The sequence below is a fragment of the Theropithecus gelada genome, chromosome 1, assembly GCF_003255815.1.
Source record: "Theropithecus gelada isolate Dixy chromosome 1, Tgel_1.0, whole genome shotgun sequence".
NCBI lineage: Eukaryota > Metazoa > Chordata > Mammalia > Primates > Cercopithecidae > Theropithecus > Theropithecus gelada.
The window spans coordinates 85,197,410-85,213,827 of NC_037668.1; the positions used below are offsets into that span (position 1 = coordinate 85,197,410).

Here is a 16,418-nt window from a genome sequence, read left to right on the forward strand (position 1 = left end):
TGAGAGTAAATATTTAAAATGCCTGTATATTAGTCTTCTCCCTATAGAAATGGTTTTATTTCCTACAAACATATATATCATATATCTTCCACTATTTAATCACAGCCTCAACCTGACCAGAAGCCACCGGGCACTAGCTAAGACAGCAGAAACAAGTCTTGCAGAGCCTCAAGAAGCAAGGGCTAAAATAGACCTTAGCAAGTTGCACGATTCCCACCTGCTATCAAGCATCAAGCTACCTTTCATAAGTCCAGCCTGATTTCAGCTCTCATGACTATCCATCACTGCTTCAGGATGACATCCAATGTCTTTAGCACACGCTTCTGTATCGCTGTTAATAAGGGATACGGGCATGATCATTTTCCCAATGATAGGGGTCCTGATCCTTTTTAGGATCACATAATAAGAACATTTTTCATTGTTGGAGATAATTCTCCTTCCCGTGCACATTTGTCAAAGGCAGTTTCCAACAGTCCCGTACATCATCCTGAAATACATGATAAGATTCAGGTCTGCTATTCATCATCTACTGGGCTTCTTCCAATGCAAGTCACTGCATGGTGAGTCTTGCCTCTGGTTTAACAATTAGAATGCAAGATCTCCCTAAAGCAGCATTGCCAGCCAGGGAAAGCTGAAAGACACAAGTGATGATGATTCCAAATTTAAGGAATGTGAATCTGCAATGATGACATATAAATCCTTTATAAAGGTAAATTGCATCTGTAGCTACCATTTTACAACAGGAACCAGACCCCTAGGAAGTGTGGTTCCTGGGGTTGTATTTGATGGCCTCTGCTGGGAAACAGCATGGTGTAGTGGAAAGAGCTTGTGCTTTGAATCAGTTAGATCCAAATTAAAATTCCTGTCCTTCTATTTACACGATGGGTGACTTTGAACATAATCTTAACTTACCTGAATATGCTTTCTCATCTGTAAAATGGGAGTATTATCAAACTCATAATTCTCTTGTGAAGATTTTAAAAGTTATTGTATTCCCTCCCTGGCATTTAGTAATCACATCAGTAATATCATTTCCCACATTCCACTGATAACTCTTCCTCCCAGCTTTGGGATGATATGATGATATAAAAGATACAGTCCTTGTCAATAAGACTCAGCTGAACACACAATATAGAAGGGAAGAAAGGGATATAAAGTAGAATCCTAATGAACAGAAGAAAGGAACAAGAGCTTCATCTGGAGTGAAAACAGTACACTAAGAATCACAAGGCTTAATTCCATGGAAGGAGAGGGATGCTAAGGAAAAGCACCATGGCAGTACTATCTGAGCTGTGTCTCAGAGGAGCAGGTGGACGCTGGCAGGTCAAAAAGAGAGAGGGGAACTTCTTCCAGGCTGAGAGGAGAGCTGAAGCAAATCCATGCACCTCAGCGGGCAAGTAAGGCGATGTGTTCAGGTTGAGCCAGGTGTCTAGAAGGGACACACAACATTTGCTGTACTGATGAATGAGACAGAACTGACTTTGTGTCGCCTTTCCAGCTTCTCACCTTCCTCATCTGTAAACTTGAAATTTTGAAAAAGCAGCTACCTCAGAGGAATGATCTGAGTTAGAAAACACATATAAAGGTTTGAGTATATTGCCTGATACTTAGTAATTGCTGATAGATAGTAGGTACCTTCATCACCAGCATCCTCATTATTATTTCAAGCTTGGGGATGCCCGCTGGGAGGTGAACTAGGCTGCTGATATTATTCATAGATTTGGGGAATTTGCAAAATTTCCTGGTCTTCACTTTTACAGTGCTCGCTCCAAATTAAGAGAGAGAAATGATGTTTTACTTTAATATAATATTATATCTTCCATATCCATGGAGATTAGTTCCAGGATCTCCATAGATAACAAAATTTAAGGACATTCAAGTTCTTTATATAAAATGGCATAGTATTTGCATACAACCTACGTAATCCTCCGATATACTTTAAATCATCTCTAGATTACTCATAATGCTTAATGCAAAGAAAATGCTATGTAATAGTTATTATACTGCATTTAAAAATTTGTATTATTTTTTAATTGTTGTATTTTTGCCTAATATTTTATATCTAACATTGGTTGAATCCATGGGTATGGAACCTCAGATATGGAGGGTGGCTGACTTTAGACCCAAGAGGAATGAAAGCAGGGTCTCGAATAGATATCTGTATACTCATTTCATACCAGCATCATTCACAATAGCCAAGAGGTGGAGGCAGCCCAAATGTCCACTGATGGATGAATGGATAAACAACCTCAGATGGAAAACATATACAGTTGGCCCTCCACAGCCTCAGGTTTTGATCCACAGTTGGTTGAATACACAGATGTGAAACCCACAGACACAAAGAGCTGATTGTACATTTCAATTTATACATAGTCAAAATCCTTCAAGTTCATTTTCACTTTACCTTTTTATGTCTAGAAAATGTTTCCTTCTCAATCATGTGGAGGCTTGTGCATGGCAACCTTCTGCAAGCCACAGACAAGAGATATGAAGTGAAGGGGCTTCCCCTGGCTTTTTAACTTCTTTTCTAACTATACAACATATTTTACCATCATTTCCTGCTCTTGCTGAGGCCATCTCAACCTAAAGGCGTTACTATTGGAACCTGTAGGAAGATGTCTTTCAGTGCAAGCACAACTTAGTATTTGGTAAGAGGACATATCATTCAGTAGAGAGTAGTTTAGTACGGTATTAAGAACGTGGACAAGCTCTGGGGTTAGAAAGATCTGTGTGTAAATGGGTCCCTTTACCTGTGTGACCTCAAGTAAGCCATGCACGTCTCTGAGCCTCAGTTGTCTCTTACGCAAAATGAGAATACATGTCTAAAGGCTGTTTTGAAGCTTAAATGAGAAACATGGACACAAGGACACAGGAACAACAGATATTGATTCCTCCTTCACCTCTGCTCTCTCCTCTCCTCTGCCTTTGATCTATGTGTGTTCTCTTGATAGACTGCAGAAACACTCAGTCTTGCAAACGTGTACTCTGACCATCCCAGAAGGTGTGTTGCAATAGGAGATTGCTGAAATCTCAGCACACCTGGGAACACTGTCTGCTCAGCAAACTCACACAAATAATAAAACCCCATCCTCTGGGTCATTTACTGGTTATCTACAAAGACAAAGATTCTCCAACTCCGAGAAGGAGCAGATACTTAACCAGACTCACAGCATACCAAGGATTCAGAGGGCTAATGTGAAGGGCTTTGTTCTTCCAAACATCAAAATTCAGGCCCAGCCACTGCCAGAGGCAGCACACTGAGCTTAATGAAGCAGTGGGATGAACTAACATGGCAAATCTTATAGCTCTTACTACCAATATGGCCTACATCACGCTAAATTACAGCACCAGACATGATTGGACACACATCACAAAAGGAGAAGTAGCTGTCTGAATTGTAGGAATTTTGAATGCCACATAATAAGAATCTCAAGAGCCAACTCTTAGGGGAGATTTTTTTTAAAATTTTCTTTCTCCTTGTGCAAATAATTCTCCCCCACATTTTATAACAATTAATTCAACAAACATTTACTGAGTACCTACCATGTGCCAAGTATACCAGGTGAGGAACTCATAATTAATGGCATAACATAGAAAAAAGAAAAATAATTGTAGAAAAAATGGTAGAAATAATTGTAGAAAAAATGTGATAAAATTATCACACTTTACCCATAGTACAGGGTGTTGTGAGACCCCTTAGAATCCAGGGGACTCAGGTGAGATTTTTCTTGGCCATAAGTTCATTCATTTACTCCCTTATTCATTCAATAAATATTGCTCCATACCTACACTTTTCAACATTCTCCTTAGTGGCAGCAGTAAAGTGGCTAATAAAACAGACACAGTCCCTGTCCTCACAGATCTCCCAGCCTAGTGTGTGATAAAGAGGAGGATAAACCTTATTTAAATAATGGAGAAAATGCAAAGTGGCTGAGAGCACACAGGATGGTCATGACTCACAACTTGGGGGTATGTAGGTGGGTTGCAATGGGTCACCAAAGCATTTCTCGAGAAAAGTAGTCTTTAACTTGAAACTAAAGAATACACGGAGTTGGCTTTGAAACAAATACAGAAAAATGTATTCCTGGGAGAAGAAAAAACATGCACAAAACCCCAAGGGTAAAAAATCAACATGGTAGGGTCAGGGAACTGAAATTGGTTCAGTGGGATCACTCAGTGAAGTATGATTGGCAAGAGTCGTGAGGAATGTGCCTGGACAGATAAGAAGGGGTCACACCAGACAGCACCTCTCTGATGCCATGATAAGCAGTGTGGACTTTTTCCTGAGGGCAGGAGGAGCCACTCACTGAAGGGTTTTATGCAGGAGTGTGATCTGATTAAATCTCCACATTAGTGAGCAGTGCTGAGAATGGCTTGGAGATGGACAGCAGTGAAAACCTGAAGACCATTTAGGAGGGTGCTAGGATGATCCAGATGAGAGATGAAGGTAGGCTGAACTACCTTCGGGGTGGGGGCTAGTGAGGGGAGAAGGAATGAATGGATTTGAAAGATACACAGAGGGTCACATGAACTGATAATCAGTGATTAATTAATTGAGGTTGTTAGGAAGCTCACAATGTTAACCAAAAGGTGACTGTAATCCTAGCACTTTGGGAGGCCGAGGCAGGCGGATTACCTGAGGTCAGGAGTTCGTGAACAGCCTGGTCAACATGGTAAAACCCTGTCTCTACTAAAAATTCAAAATATTAGCTGGGTGCAGTGACGCGCACCTGTAATCCCAGCTACTCGGGAGGCTGAGGCAGGAGAATCGCTTGACCTCGGGAGGCAGAGGTCGTGGTGAGCGGAGATCATGCCACTGCACTCCAGCCTGGGTGACAGAATGAGACTTGGTTTCCAAAAAGAAAAATTGCAAGTGCACAGGGTAAGAGAGCTAGCAAAGGTGAAATTGCAGTCTGCACAAAAGCCACAGAGGTGAGGCCTGGGACCTGAAGCGTAGTGTGGCTAAGGGTAGGAGCAAGCAGAGTGACAGAAAAGGAGACAGGAACCACATTTCAAAGGACTTGATGCATTGTCCTGTGGTGTATGCTGCCACGGTTACAGAACAAGTTCAAAGAGGAAAGAAGATATGAAGGTGAGTTTGGAGAAAGCCTGACTTCTAGCAAGGAAACCAGTTAGAACAAAGTCCTGAACTAAGTCACCAATTAAACCTGAAACAGTTTGTCTTCAGGGAATGGCCACACTGAGTGAAGTGTCCTGTAATCAATTCATGACCATGTGACCACAGAGAATACAGAAGTCTCTTTTCACCACAGCACATCATACGATCAGTCTTACCATAAAGAAGTAAACTGCTTGGCCCCAAAACATGACTCTCTGCCTCCAAGCCCTTTAGCCCAAGAGCTCTACTGATCAAGTTCAGACAAATTTATCTTTTCTTATAATTAAATCCTTGGTTTTGAATTTCTAAAGCTCACAAATCACAGAGTTCATACAGAATGATTAGCTCACCAAAACCCTGTCAAGACAGAACAGCACCATAAATTTACATGATGTAGCTAATCAGTTTCCATGCTCCAGTCTCCCCAGAAGAGTAGAGCCCCTATAATTTTTTCACATTCTCCAACTCTCCAGCATCAAGCTACAAGGCAAACCCACAGAATACATTCAGGGAAGACAGTACAGACGTCAGCACGGGTAAGACCTAGTGTATGGCAACTCAGGCAGACAAGCCCCATGACCTGCGGCAAGTCTCTGGACCTCTCTAAACATTATTTTCTTATGTATTCAATGGGATGATGTAAGAGTTAGGCTCATTAGGGATAATTTATCTAAAATGGCTCATATGCAAGCAGCATACATGATGGCTACTAATAAATCTTTGTAGCTTGACAACATGGTCCACTTTCCTTTATATTTCCTATTCATTTCCTCAGTTATTCTTGGAGCAAGTATCCATTTGAGAGGGACCAGTTTCTTTTTCTTACCAACCATCCCATATTCCTCTGGAGAAAAGGGTACCTTCTACCTCTCTGTATTTCCTATACCACTAGAGATGTGCTGCCTCTCAGACATGGTGGGAGTTGGGGGCCACAGGGGAAAGGAGTATTTCTTAACCTTGATTCTATGTATAGAGTTTCAATGCTAGGTTTTTTATACTTGTGAACTCATGAAATCCTTACTGCAACACTCTGAGATAGGAACTACTATTATTCCCATTTTACAGATGAAGTTGAGGCCCAAAAAGATTAGGTAGCTAGCCCAAGATAGACAAGTAGAAAAGGTGCCAAGCCTTGACTCCAACTTCAGTTTATCTAATTCTAAAACATGGGCTCTTCTCAGAAGTCTTCACTGTAAGGAAGAGGAAGCAAACACCCCAAGAGGTTAATGAGGTGAATCCTAAGAACATCAGTTGTTTGGGACCTACTGAGTGGAAGGAGCTCCAGCCAGGGAGCCATTCCTGGTTGGCAACCCTGGCTCTGCCATTGCCCAGGGGAGTGACCACTGGCAAATCATTCTCCTCTTGAGACCTCATCTGTGACAACCGGGCTGTGGCCTGCCACCAAACATTAACTTCCTATAACCTTTTATATATATCAACTTCCTGAGAAGTTGTGTATTCCGGAGAGGTTATTCATGTTTTAATGTATACAGACTTTCAGAGTATTGTGTTACTTGTGTTTGTTAAAATAAAAATGTACTCGCTTTTAGTCAGGAAGGCAATGAAAAGAGTTTTAATGAGAATCATCCTCATTATGATAAATATGGAATATTTTAATTAATAAAAATAAACTTGGAGTCAAAGTAAACCTTACGCATTTTATGAACAGTAAGAGGTTGGGAATGAATAAAAGCAGCAAAGAAGAAACACAATATTTTTTCCAGGAAGGATGAGACATAAATATCAGAAGGCCCCCTCCCCTACCCCACCCTCCCAGCTCACAGTTCTTTAACTACAGCGTGGATGACTAGAGTCAGAATCTCCTTCTAAGGCATTTCTCTGTTCTTCAGAAGACCAAGCATAGGCTGGGCTCATGCTGGAGCTATATAAATGTTTGTGGACAAAAGAACTAATTACTGATGCCCCTACTAAATTTCAAAATTGGGCAAGTAAATATTATCTCTACATCCATTTGGTAGCTGAGAAAAGTGACGCTCAAAAAGTAGAGGTGACTTGTCTGAAGTTAGACCACCAAAGAGTGGGGGGCTTAAAGTATGAACCCAAATACCCAGTATCTTGACTGACCCCAGACTGCCTCCTATGCACGACAAGAGCAGCACATAGAAGCAATGATAAATAAGACTGATAAAAAGATTGTTTTCTTAAAAAATTAATCTCTCAGCATCCTGATGACCTAATGAGATAATCAATATGATGGCAATTTATAAGCTCCTATGTGGTAAGCCAATGTTGGCGGAACTTACTCCCTAGGGCTAATGACCAGTCGAGCAGTCATGACCCTGAATGTACCATTCCTTAACCCAAACTAACTAGAATTTTTCAAGAAACTTCCAAAAGTTAGCACAGCTGCGAGGTACAGAGGGTTCACACTTGGTTTGATGTGACTTCAAACCTGAGGCATCTGCCCTGTGATCACTGACTTCTCCTAAATCCCATTAAAGCCTTGATTCTTGGAGTCAAAATTCTCCTGGGAGAAAATATGAAGGTAGCTTTTTGTCATTGTCATTGTGGTTAACTGATGATCCCTGGGTATAGCACTAACATGAAATATAAGGGAAGTTAAAAAGTTTCACTATTTTCCGGTGTTTCTAGAAAATAAGGAGGTAATAGTGAACTGTGATTTCAGAAAGGACAGAGCACTAACACACTAACACTGACTAAGCCATACTACATTGCAGACCCCAAGCTAGCTCTTCACCCACAGTATCTCCCTCACCTTTCTTTCTTTCTTTTATTTCTTATTTATTTATTTGGAGACAGAGTTTCACTCTTTTTGCCCAGGCTGGAGTGCAATCACAGTCTCGGCTCACTGCAACTTCTACCTCCCAGGTTCAAGTGATTCTCCTGCTTCAGCCTCTCAAGTAGCTGGGATTACAGGCAAGTGCCACTATGCCCTAATTTTGTATTTTTGTATTTTTAGTAGAGACAGGGTTTTACCATGTTGGCCAGGTTGGTCTCGAACTCCTGACCTCAGGTGATCTGCCCGCCTCAGCCTCCTAAAGTGCTGGGATTACAGGCATGAGCACCGCACCCAGCCCCCTCACCTTTCTATGACAAGTGAAAATATTCACATACACACACACACACACACACACACACACACACACACACCCCTCCCTTTAAAGATAAGTGAAACCAGGCTCAAGGAGGCTAACTAACCTGTCTCTAGTTACACAGCATATAAAGAGAAGAGTTAGAACTAAAAACCAGGTCTGCTGTGCTCCGAAGTCAGTACTCTTTCCACTACACTAAGCTGACAGATGGCACTGACTGGAAGACTCCAGGCACTGCCCCCAGAAATGTCTATCTGTTCATCATGGGACACATTCCTCTACCATGATCTTCCACTGAGTGCCCTAATACGGAGATTACAAATAACAAGAATAGTGTCAACTGATTGTCCTCCTTTGATGGCAGGTAACGAACCTGAAAATATACATTATTTTCCTCAGGTCTTCCATCAAATTCCACTTCTGGAATGGGCACCATTTGACAAGCTGTATGTGCAGTGACACAACCCAATACAAATAAAATGGAAAAAAACAACTTTATTTTTCACTACTTGCATCCCTTATTTGAATTGTGAATACTCTAGTTACATTTCATAAATAGCCTGCCTAGAAACTCATTTTGTGATGAAATATGCCCCTGTGTGACTTGTATTTGAAACCGTCTGGCTTGGTTTCAACAGCTTGAGTTAAAGAACTAGGGTGATAGGCTTGTGAAGAACTCTAAAGGGCCTCTTAACTTTCTTTATGCCACTCTTTCCCACAATAGATGACCCAAATCGTCAGGTATTCTTTTTTCAGGAATTAAAATATCTGCCCCTGGAGTCATCTAAATCTTAATAAGAGGGGGGAAAAAACACTTCTATTTTGTAATATCAGGTAATAATATGGGAAATACACTTATATCAAATAACAAAATAGGACATGAAATTGTATGAAGAGTATGATGTCAACCACATATTATCCTGGAAGGCCAGTTTAAGGATGTAACTTCAGTTGTTAATAGTAGTTATGTTTGTCCTTTCTAATTTCAGCAATAAGCACATACAGCTTTTAAAAAGTTAAATAAATGTAAAAAATAAGAGATAATATTTTCCAGAAATAGTCCTAAATATTATTCAGGGTTTCATCCCTACCAAAAATCATTATATGAGGACATAATATTAACTGATAAAAATAATTATATGAGAATATAATATTAACTAATACCAGACACAAGGGTTGTCCCAGAAAAGAAGTTACACACCAATCTTGCTGATAAATATAGATACAAAAACCATTCCTTAACCTAACAAATCTTGCTGGTAAATATAGATACAAAAAAACATTCCTTAACCTAACAAATCAAAACCACCAGGGTGTAGAAAATAAAAGCATTACGACCAAGTAAGATTTACCCCAGAAATGAAGATTTAAAAATCTATCAGTTAAATCCACAACAGTATAAATTATAAGAGGAAAAATATGTATAATCATTGAAATAAATACAGAAAAAGCATATGATAAAATTCAGCATGCACATTTAGAATTTAAAAATACTTCCTAGAAAATAATACATAAAGGGGAACTAATCAATATGTTTTATTTTGTTTTGTTTTGTTTTGAGACATCGTCTGGCTCTATTGCCCAGGCTGGAGTACAGTGGTGTGATTGTGTCCCACTGCAAGCTGCCCTTCACGGGCTCAAGCCATCCTCCCAATTTAGCCTCCTAGGTAGCTGGGACTACAGGCATGTACCACCGTGCTTGGCCATTCTTTGCATTTTTTTTTTTTTTTTTTTTTTTGTAGAGACAGGGTTTCATCATGTTGCCCAGGCTGGTCTCAAACTCATAAGCTCAAACGATCTACCCACCTTAGCCTCCCAAAGTGCTGAGACTATAGGCGTGAGCCACCATGCCTGGCCAGAAAACTATCTTTAGTAAAAACTTAAGCATCACTTAAATGTAATCTAGAAGCAATCAGGAACAAGATAAGGACATTTACTATCACTAAATATTATAATGACAGATCCAGCCAATTAGAGAGAAAAAGAATAAGTACTTAAGGATAGATGAGACATTTATTTGCGGTATACGCTGTCTCCGTAGAAAATCCATAGTTGGCGAAAGTAGTAGTAATAAAAGAGCATAACGACATGGTTATATTCAAGATTCAATATCAGTATATAAACTGTTTATTCCTTTTAAAGTTACATTAATTTTGTCCAAGTTAGCAACATTTGTTTAATGAAATACTATTACATCATCAAAACTGAAGAACAAGAAATGAATTAATGCTTACCAGCACATTTTCTCTCATTCTCTCTCTCTCTTTTTTTTTTTTTTTTTTTTTTGACTGAGTCTTACTTGGTCACCCAGGCTGGAGGGCAATGAAGCCATCTTGGCTCACCGTAACCTCTGCCTCCCAGGTTCAAGCGATTCTCCTGCCTCAGCCTCCCAAGTAGCTGAGATTACAGATGTGAGGACATGGTGAGAAGATGACCATCTACAAGCCAGGAAGAGAGCCCTCACCAGGAACCAAACTGGCTGGCACTTTGATCTTAGACTTTCTAGCCTCCAGATCTGTGAGAAACATGTTTCTGTGGTTTTAGCTGCCAACTCTATGGTATTTTCTTATGGCAACTCAAGCTAATTAAGACAAGATGAATGACGAAGGAAGAGAAAAAGAGAAAAGAGGGGAGAGGAGGGAAATTGAGAAAGATGACAGGGAAGGGAGGAGAAGAGAAGGAGAAAAGGAAAAGGGAGGAAAAAGAGGAAGAAGATCACAGCTAACCTTTGTTGAGCATTTAATATATGGCAAGTAATATATTAAGTATTTTATTTGCCTGATTTTCATTAATCTTCATAGTGAGCCTTTGAAGTCAGTAATATTATACACCCATTTTATAGGAAAGGAAAATGAGGCTCAGGTTAAATACTTTCAAAGGTCACACAGTGAGAAAGTGGTAAAGCCAGAATTTGAATCCAGCTCTGCCTACCCAAATTCCACGGTATTAGCCACTCCCTGGAGGACGTTCCTCACATACGTATTATGTTGATTTCAGAGTTTTTTTAGGACATGAAGATGAGGAGGTTCTAAAAGGGTCACCTTCACGCTGTTATCCTGTTATCCCAAATCCCCAACGGAGCCAATGTCCTGAAAACCTGAATCCTCTCTGCAGAATGCTTCTGGTTTTGCATGTTAAAATTAAGAATGAAAAAATATGCACTAAGATAACATTTTTAATGCATTAAGCATTCAAGAGTGCAGGTTTGGTGGAAAGGTTAAATCTGAGGCAAAAATATAACTTGTCAGTTTCCACTGAAAAAGCATTTAAATTCTAGTACATACTGGGCTCTGCGACCTCTTTTTTTTTTTTCCCCCCCACATAGCAGTCTCCCAAGACATGTTCTTTCACCCACTTACTTTCTTTCTATTATTCTTAGACCATGATGCATAGAAAACAGGTTTACATTAATTTTTGGGGAACGAAATAGACTGCCTCCAAAATATTTGTGTTTCAAATAAACATCAAAAGCAAAATTTATAGTCCTTCCTGGGCTTCTGGCTGTCCAAGAGCTGCATATGTATTACAGTTATGTCCCCTACTTCATATAGAGTGCCAGACAAATGCCATCACAAAACATAACTGGGCAGGCACAGTGATGTCTCAAACAAATCACCGTCTATACAAAGAAGTCAAGGGCATCCCGGTTTGCAAGCCCACATTGACAGATTTCAAGACCTGAAAGAGAGGTCTGTTAATCCCCTCCCATGCAGCTGAGAAAACAAGGGAGAGAGAGCAGAAACTACAGGGAGAAAACACACACACACAGAGAAAGAAGTTGCTCATATTTAATTGGCAGGGGGTGAAGCTTACTGAAAAACATGGTCCTAAAGCCATGGGGCTAAATTCTCCAGAAAACATGAAAAGTGATAGAATTACTTTATTATCACACTATGCCTGCAAATCTTCATTGCCAGATATCTCTGGCTCCTTTCTGCCAAGCACTTCCTAAGTGCTGAGACTTAAAATGTGAACAAAACATCTAGCTCCAAAGGAGTTTATGCAGGACATTTTTAATAAAGTGAAACACTAACCAAGTACTAATGAAACAAAACAAATAAAAACATTTATATCAATTTTGGGAGTAAGAAAAGGCTCCCCCAGGAGGCTCCCCTAAACTCAAACCTAGTGAATAAGCAGGAGTCAGTTCAGAGAAAACAACAACAACAACAACAACGAAGGGCAACAAAAAAGGATTTCAGGCTGGATTAAGAGTCCAGTGGTTCTTAAAGTAGGGTCTCTGGACCAGCAGGACTGGCATCACCTAGGAAGCTGTTTTAAAAGGAAAGTCTTGCGTCCTACCCTAGACACCGAATCTGACACTTTGGGATGAGACTCAGAAATGAAGGCTTTAAACAAGCCCTCCCAGTGATTCTGGTTCAGCCAGAGTTTGACAACCACTGGTACAGGTAAAGATGAACTACAGGATGTCTGGAGGGTAAACAGGGATGGGGAAGTGGGGAGGTTAGGCAGAGATGTTGCTGGAGGGATGGATAGAAGGCATATGCAGAAAAACTTTGTATATTATGAGAAAAGGTTTGGATTTTGTTTGGAGAGTAATGAAGAGCCATTACATTATTATATTATATACATTATTATATTATGAATACAAATGAAGAGCCATTACATTATTATATTATGAATACGAAACACACAAAATAACTATTTAAAAATACATGTGACCATAAAGATACTTATTTATATCATTCCAGAGATTATATCATTCCAGAGATTTAAAAACTCATTCCTGTGCAGAAAAGTTTTGGATTTTATCTGGAGAATAATGATGGACCATTACATTATTATATTATGAATACAAAACACACAAAATGACTATTTAAAAATATTTGCAATCATAAAGATATTTCTTTCTATCATTCCAGAGATTTAAAAACTCATTCCTGTGCAGAAGAGTAGCCAGTAAAAAAAGAAGGTCAAATTCAGCCCTACCTTTCTTTCTGGAGTCTTTCTTGGCGCTGGTTTTCACAGCTACTTGAAGTTCTGTCTCAGTTGACATCCTACTTAATCCTTAGTCCACTTCACACAGATCCCGGGCCTTGGCCAGGCTCATTGAGGACTCTTCTCCAAGAGAAAGACTCCTCCCTTCAGAAATGACACTCTGAGCTGCACATTTCATTCACTCTTCTTGAGTGCTGCAAATCAAGGCAAGAGAACATTCAGAATCATCACTGTTACGAAGTTAAACAGACATTTTAAAAAAGTGAATTGGCAAACATATACAAACAAAATCTTGGTCTTCATGCAAAAACTGCTCCCATGGTTTCATGAAGGCATTGATAGGGTTTATACAGCAAAGGGAATGAGAGGCTTATAGCGGCAAACTGCTTCTCAAACTAGGTAACTCAAAATAGATCTTTAAAAGTCTAGATTTATAAGAGGGACAAAACCCAACTCTGTTTTCTGTGTTTCTTATTTTCAAGCATCAGATCCCAACCAGAACATACAGCAAAGGTATGGCCAGCCCCATGGAGATATTTCCAACAAGAGAGCACCAGTCTATCAGCCAAGCTTGATCAGCGCCTTGGCAGCAAAAGCAGATCATATGGAAGTGACCTGTGGTCTGTCCCTCACTGGCAGGCATCAGAGGGGGCATAGAGTTGACATACAACTGGACTCCAAGGGTAAGGTGACAAATGGGGCCGAGAAACTTTCCAGCAAGCCAATTTTATGTCAACTTTTCCTCCAGCTATAAGAGCAGACAAGCATTTAATGTGCAGAGAAAAAGAAAAGAAACAGGCAGACACAGATTTCATTCATTCATTCTCTAATAAATATGCATTGAACAATACCAGGCGCTATTAAACTCAAACACTGTGCTAGGAAGATAATAATGATAATAAAGATAATACAACCACTTCACTTACAGGTAATAGTTACTATATACTATGCCCTTAGCTACTGCTTCACATATAGTGTCTCAATTGGTCTCATTCAAATTAAACGAATATACAGTATTCTCTTTGATAATAGTCTTTTCCTGTGACTATCTGATAGTTATATGAGAGTTCTATTAAAAAGTAAACATTTCACCAATTTCCACTTTTGAAAAGTATTAAGAAAAAGCTATTAGAAATGGATCTTCGAATTGTGCAGCCAATTCTTAGTTCATCCCACAGATCTAGAACGGTGTAATAGAAAACGACTGACCTCGAATGCCAGTTTCAGTTCAAAAAGAATAATGACCCAAACCTGTTAATCATGACAATCTAGTTAATCTTAACCAGAAAGTCTAATATAAAAGCCATGTGAAATTATAGTAAAGCTTGAATATGAGGAAATTCCCACCTTAATCCAAAGATATCTGTTTTGTTTTATTTATATATAAGCTAACTATTTTTTAAAAAGGAAATGGCCCAAATGAAAGTACTTGATCTAGTGAATCTAAGGCTACAACTAAGAAAAACAGAAAGTTATCTTTGTAAAACAGGGTCCATGAAATCGTACACAGAAAATGAGAATTTATCCTGCCACTTTTATACCATCTATCTATACCTTGCCACCAGCCCCCACACCCTTTCCAGCCCCTTATCTCTAAGACAACGTTCAATGGAAGATGACAGAGTCACAAAATTTGGTCATGTATAAACATAATCAAATTTATTAATAATATTTACCATTTCATTGCAGCAAGTATTTACTAAGAATCTACTATGGGCCAGGTACAAATGCTAGCTCATTCATGTTAACAGATATTTACCAAGTAACCATGCTGGCCAAGAGTACATAGTCAAAGGCTGGTTCCTATTCTCAAAGAAGCTCAATCTAACAGGGGTATCAGTCATGTAAGGGACGGCAACACACATATGTGACCAAAACTAAAACAGGCATATAAATACCAGGCATACGGGGCAGAAAGATGCAAGTATTCATCTTTGCTTGGAAGGGTCAATAAAGCTTCAGAGGATAAGCCCTATTCTGTGAGATGTTGAAGAGCAATGTTTCTGTCAAAAGGACAATAAGGGAAAGGACCAACAGCTTCTCAATAATTATATGTAGAATGAATGAATGAATGAATGAATGGTTGTTTCAGGCAGAAAGATCAGCATGTATAAAAGCAAGGAGGAGTGAAATCAACAACCAAACAAGTAAAAGGAGGCACAAATCTAGCAGGGAAGTGATGTACTTCCCCATCTTCCCAGTTTTTCCTTGTGCTGCTATCTTTCTATGGAATCTCTTGTCTCAAGTCTGCCTTGACATTCTATTGACGCCTCAAGGTTCAGTTCGAAGAGACATCACAGGCAGAAAGATGTTTTGATCTCTGTAGCAAAACAGACTCTCTCCCAACTTATTTTATGATTTGATTTTTGGACAACTTCAGTTTCAGCCACTTACAAGCCACATGATTTGAGGAAGTTACTCAACCTGGTCTTTGCCTCAGTTTCTTCATCTGTACACTGGGGATAATAGTGCCCACTGGTGGAGCTGTTGTGGCAATCAAGTATGATCACACACGTAATATGATTGGAAGAGTGTCTGGCATGCCTCCTGGTAAGCATTTAATAAATATTAGGCACATAAATTCCTGTGCCACTTGCTCAAGGCCACATGGCTGGTATGTGACCGAAAGTCTGTATTATCTCCCCTTTACAAAGGAAGAAACTGATTCAAGTTAATTTTGCTGTTTGAGGATGAATTGCAGGAAATGGTATCAGTTGGTCTTGGACACAGTAGATGCCTAATCTATAAATTCAGAAAGTAGTTGAAATATGTGGATTTTACACATTTTCAAGAATTTTTTAAAATCAGTGTATAAAACTGGATTGGATTTGGGCCATTTTCTCTTCTTCAACCTTCTAAATCACAATATAGCATCTCTCCCTATTTCTATCTTCAAAGATGCTTGTTCAACAAAATATGATTATGTTCAAGTGTTACAAGCATTACTTGTGAATTTCTGAAGTACATCCCTACATCAATAATGAAAGGAAACCACCATCATTCTGAATAAAAACTTAAATAAGCTACAGTACTGTGAGAACGTACCACAGTGTGGACCCTGGCATCCCCTTTAATTTTCCAAAAGGCAGAGGTTGAGCAAATGCTGTGAAGTAACTCCAAATTATTTAGGAAATTCGCTTCTTTGTAATTAAGGAGATTAAAGTCCTCCAGGGCCAGAAACCATGTGACAACTCAAATCATTTTCCCCAGTAAAAGCTGTGAAACCCTATCAGTTAAATTCAGGCTTGCCTGGAATTTTGAAATGC

At 39.4% G+C, this 16,418-nt stretch overlaps 1 protein-coding gene across 4 annotated transcripts in view; it reads right to left on the bottom strand.

Annotated features, from left to right (window-relative positions):
- DAB1 (DAB1, reelin adaptor protein) overlaps window positions 1–16,418 on the bottom strand; it is a 427,600-nt gene that overhangs the window by 281,447 nt on the left and 129,735 nt on the right. For all 4 annotated transcript variants that reach the window (XM_025390490.1, XM_025390506.1, XM_025390498.1 and 1 more), the window contains exon 2: window positions 13,144–13,346. In XM_025390490.1, the coding sequence (XP_025246275.1) occupies window positions 13,144–13,210 (67 nt within the window). In that variant the 5' untranslated portion in view covers window positions 13,211–13,346. The remainder of the gene's footprint in view (window positions 1–13,143; window positions 13,347–16,418) is intronic.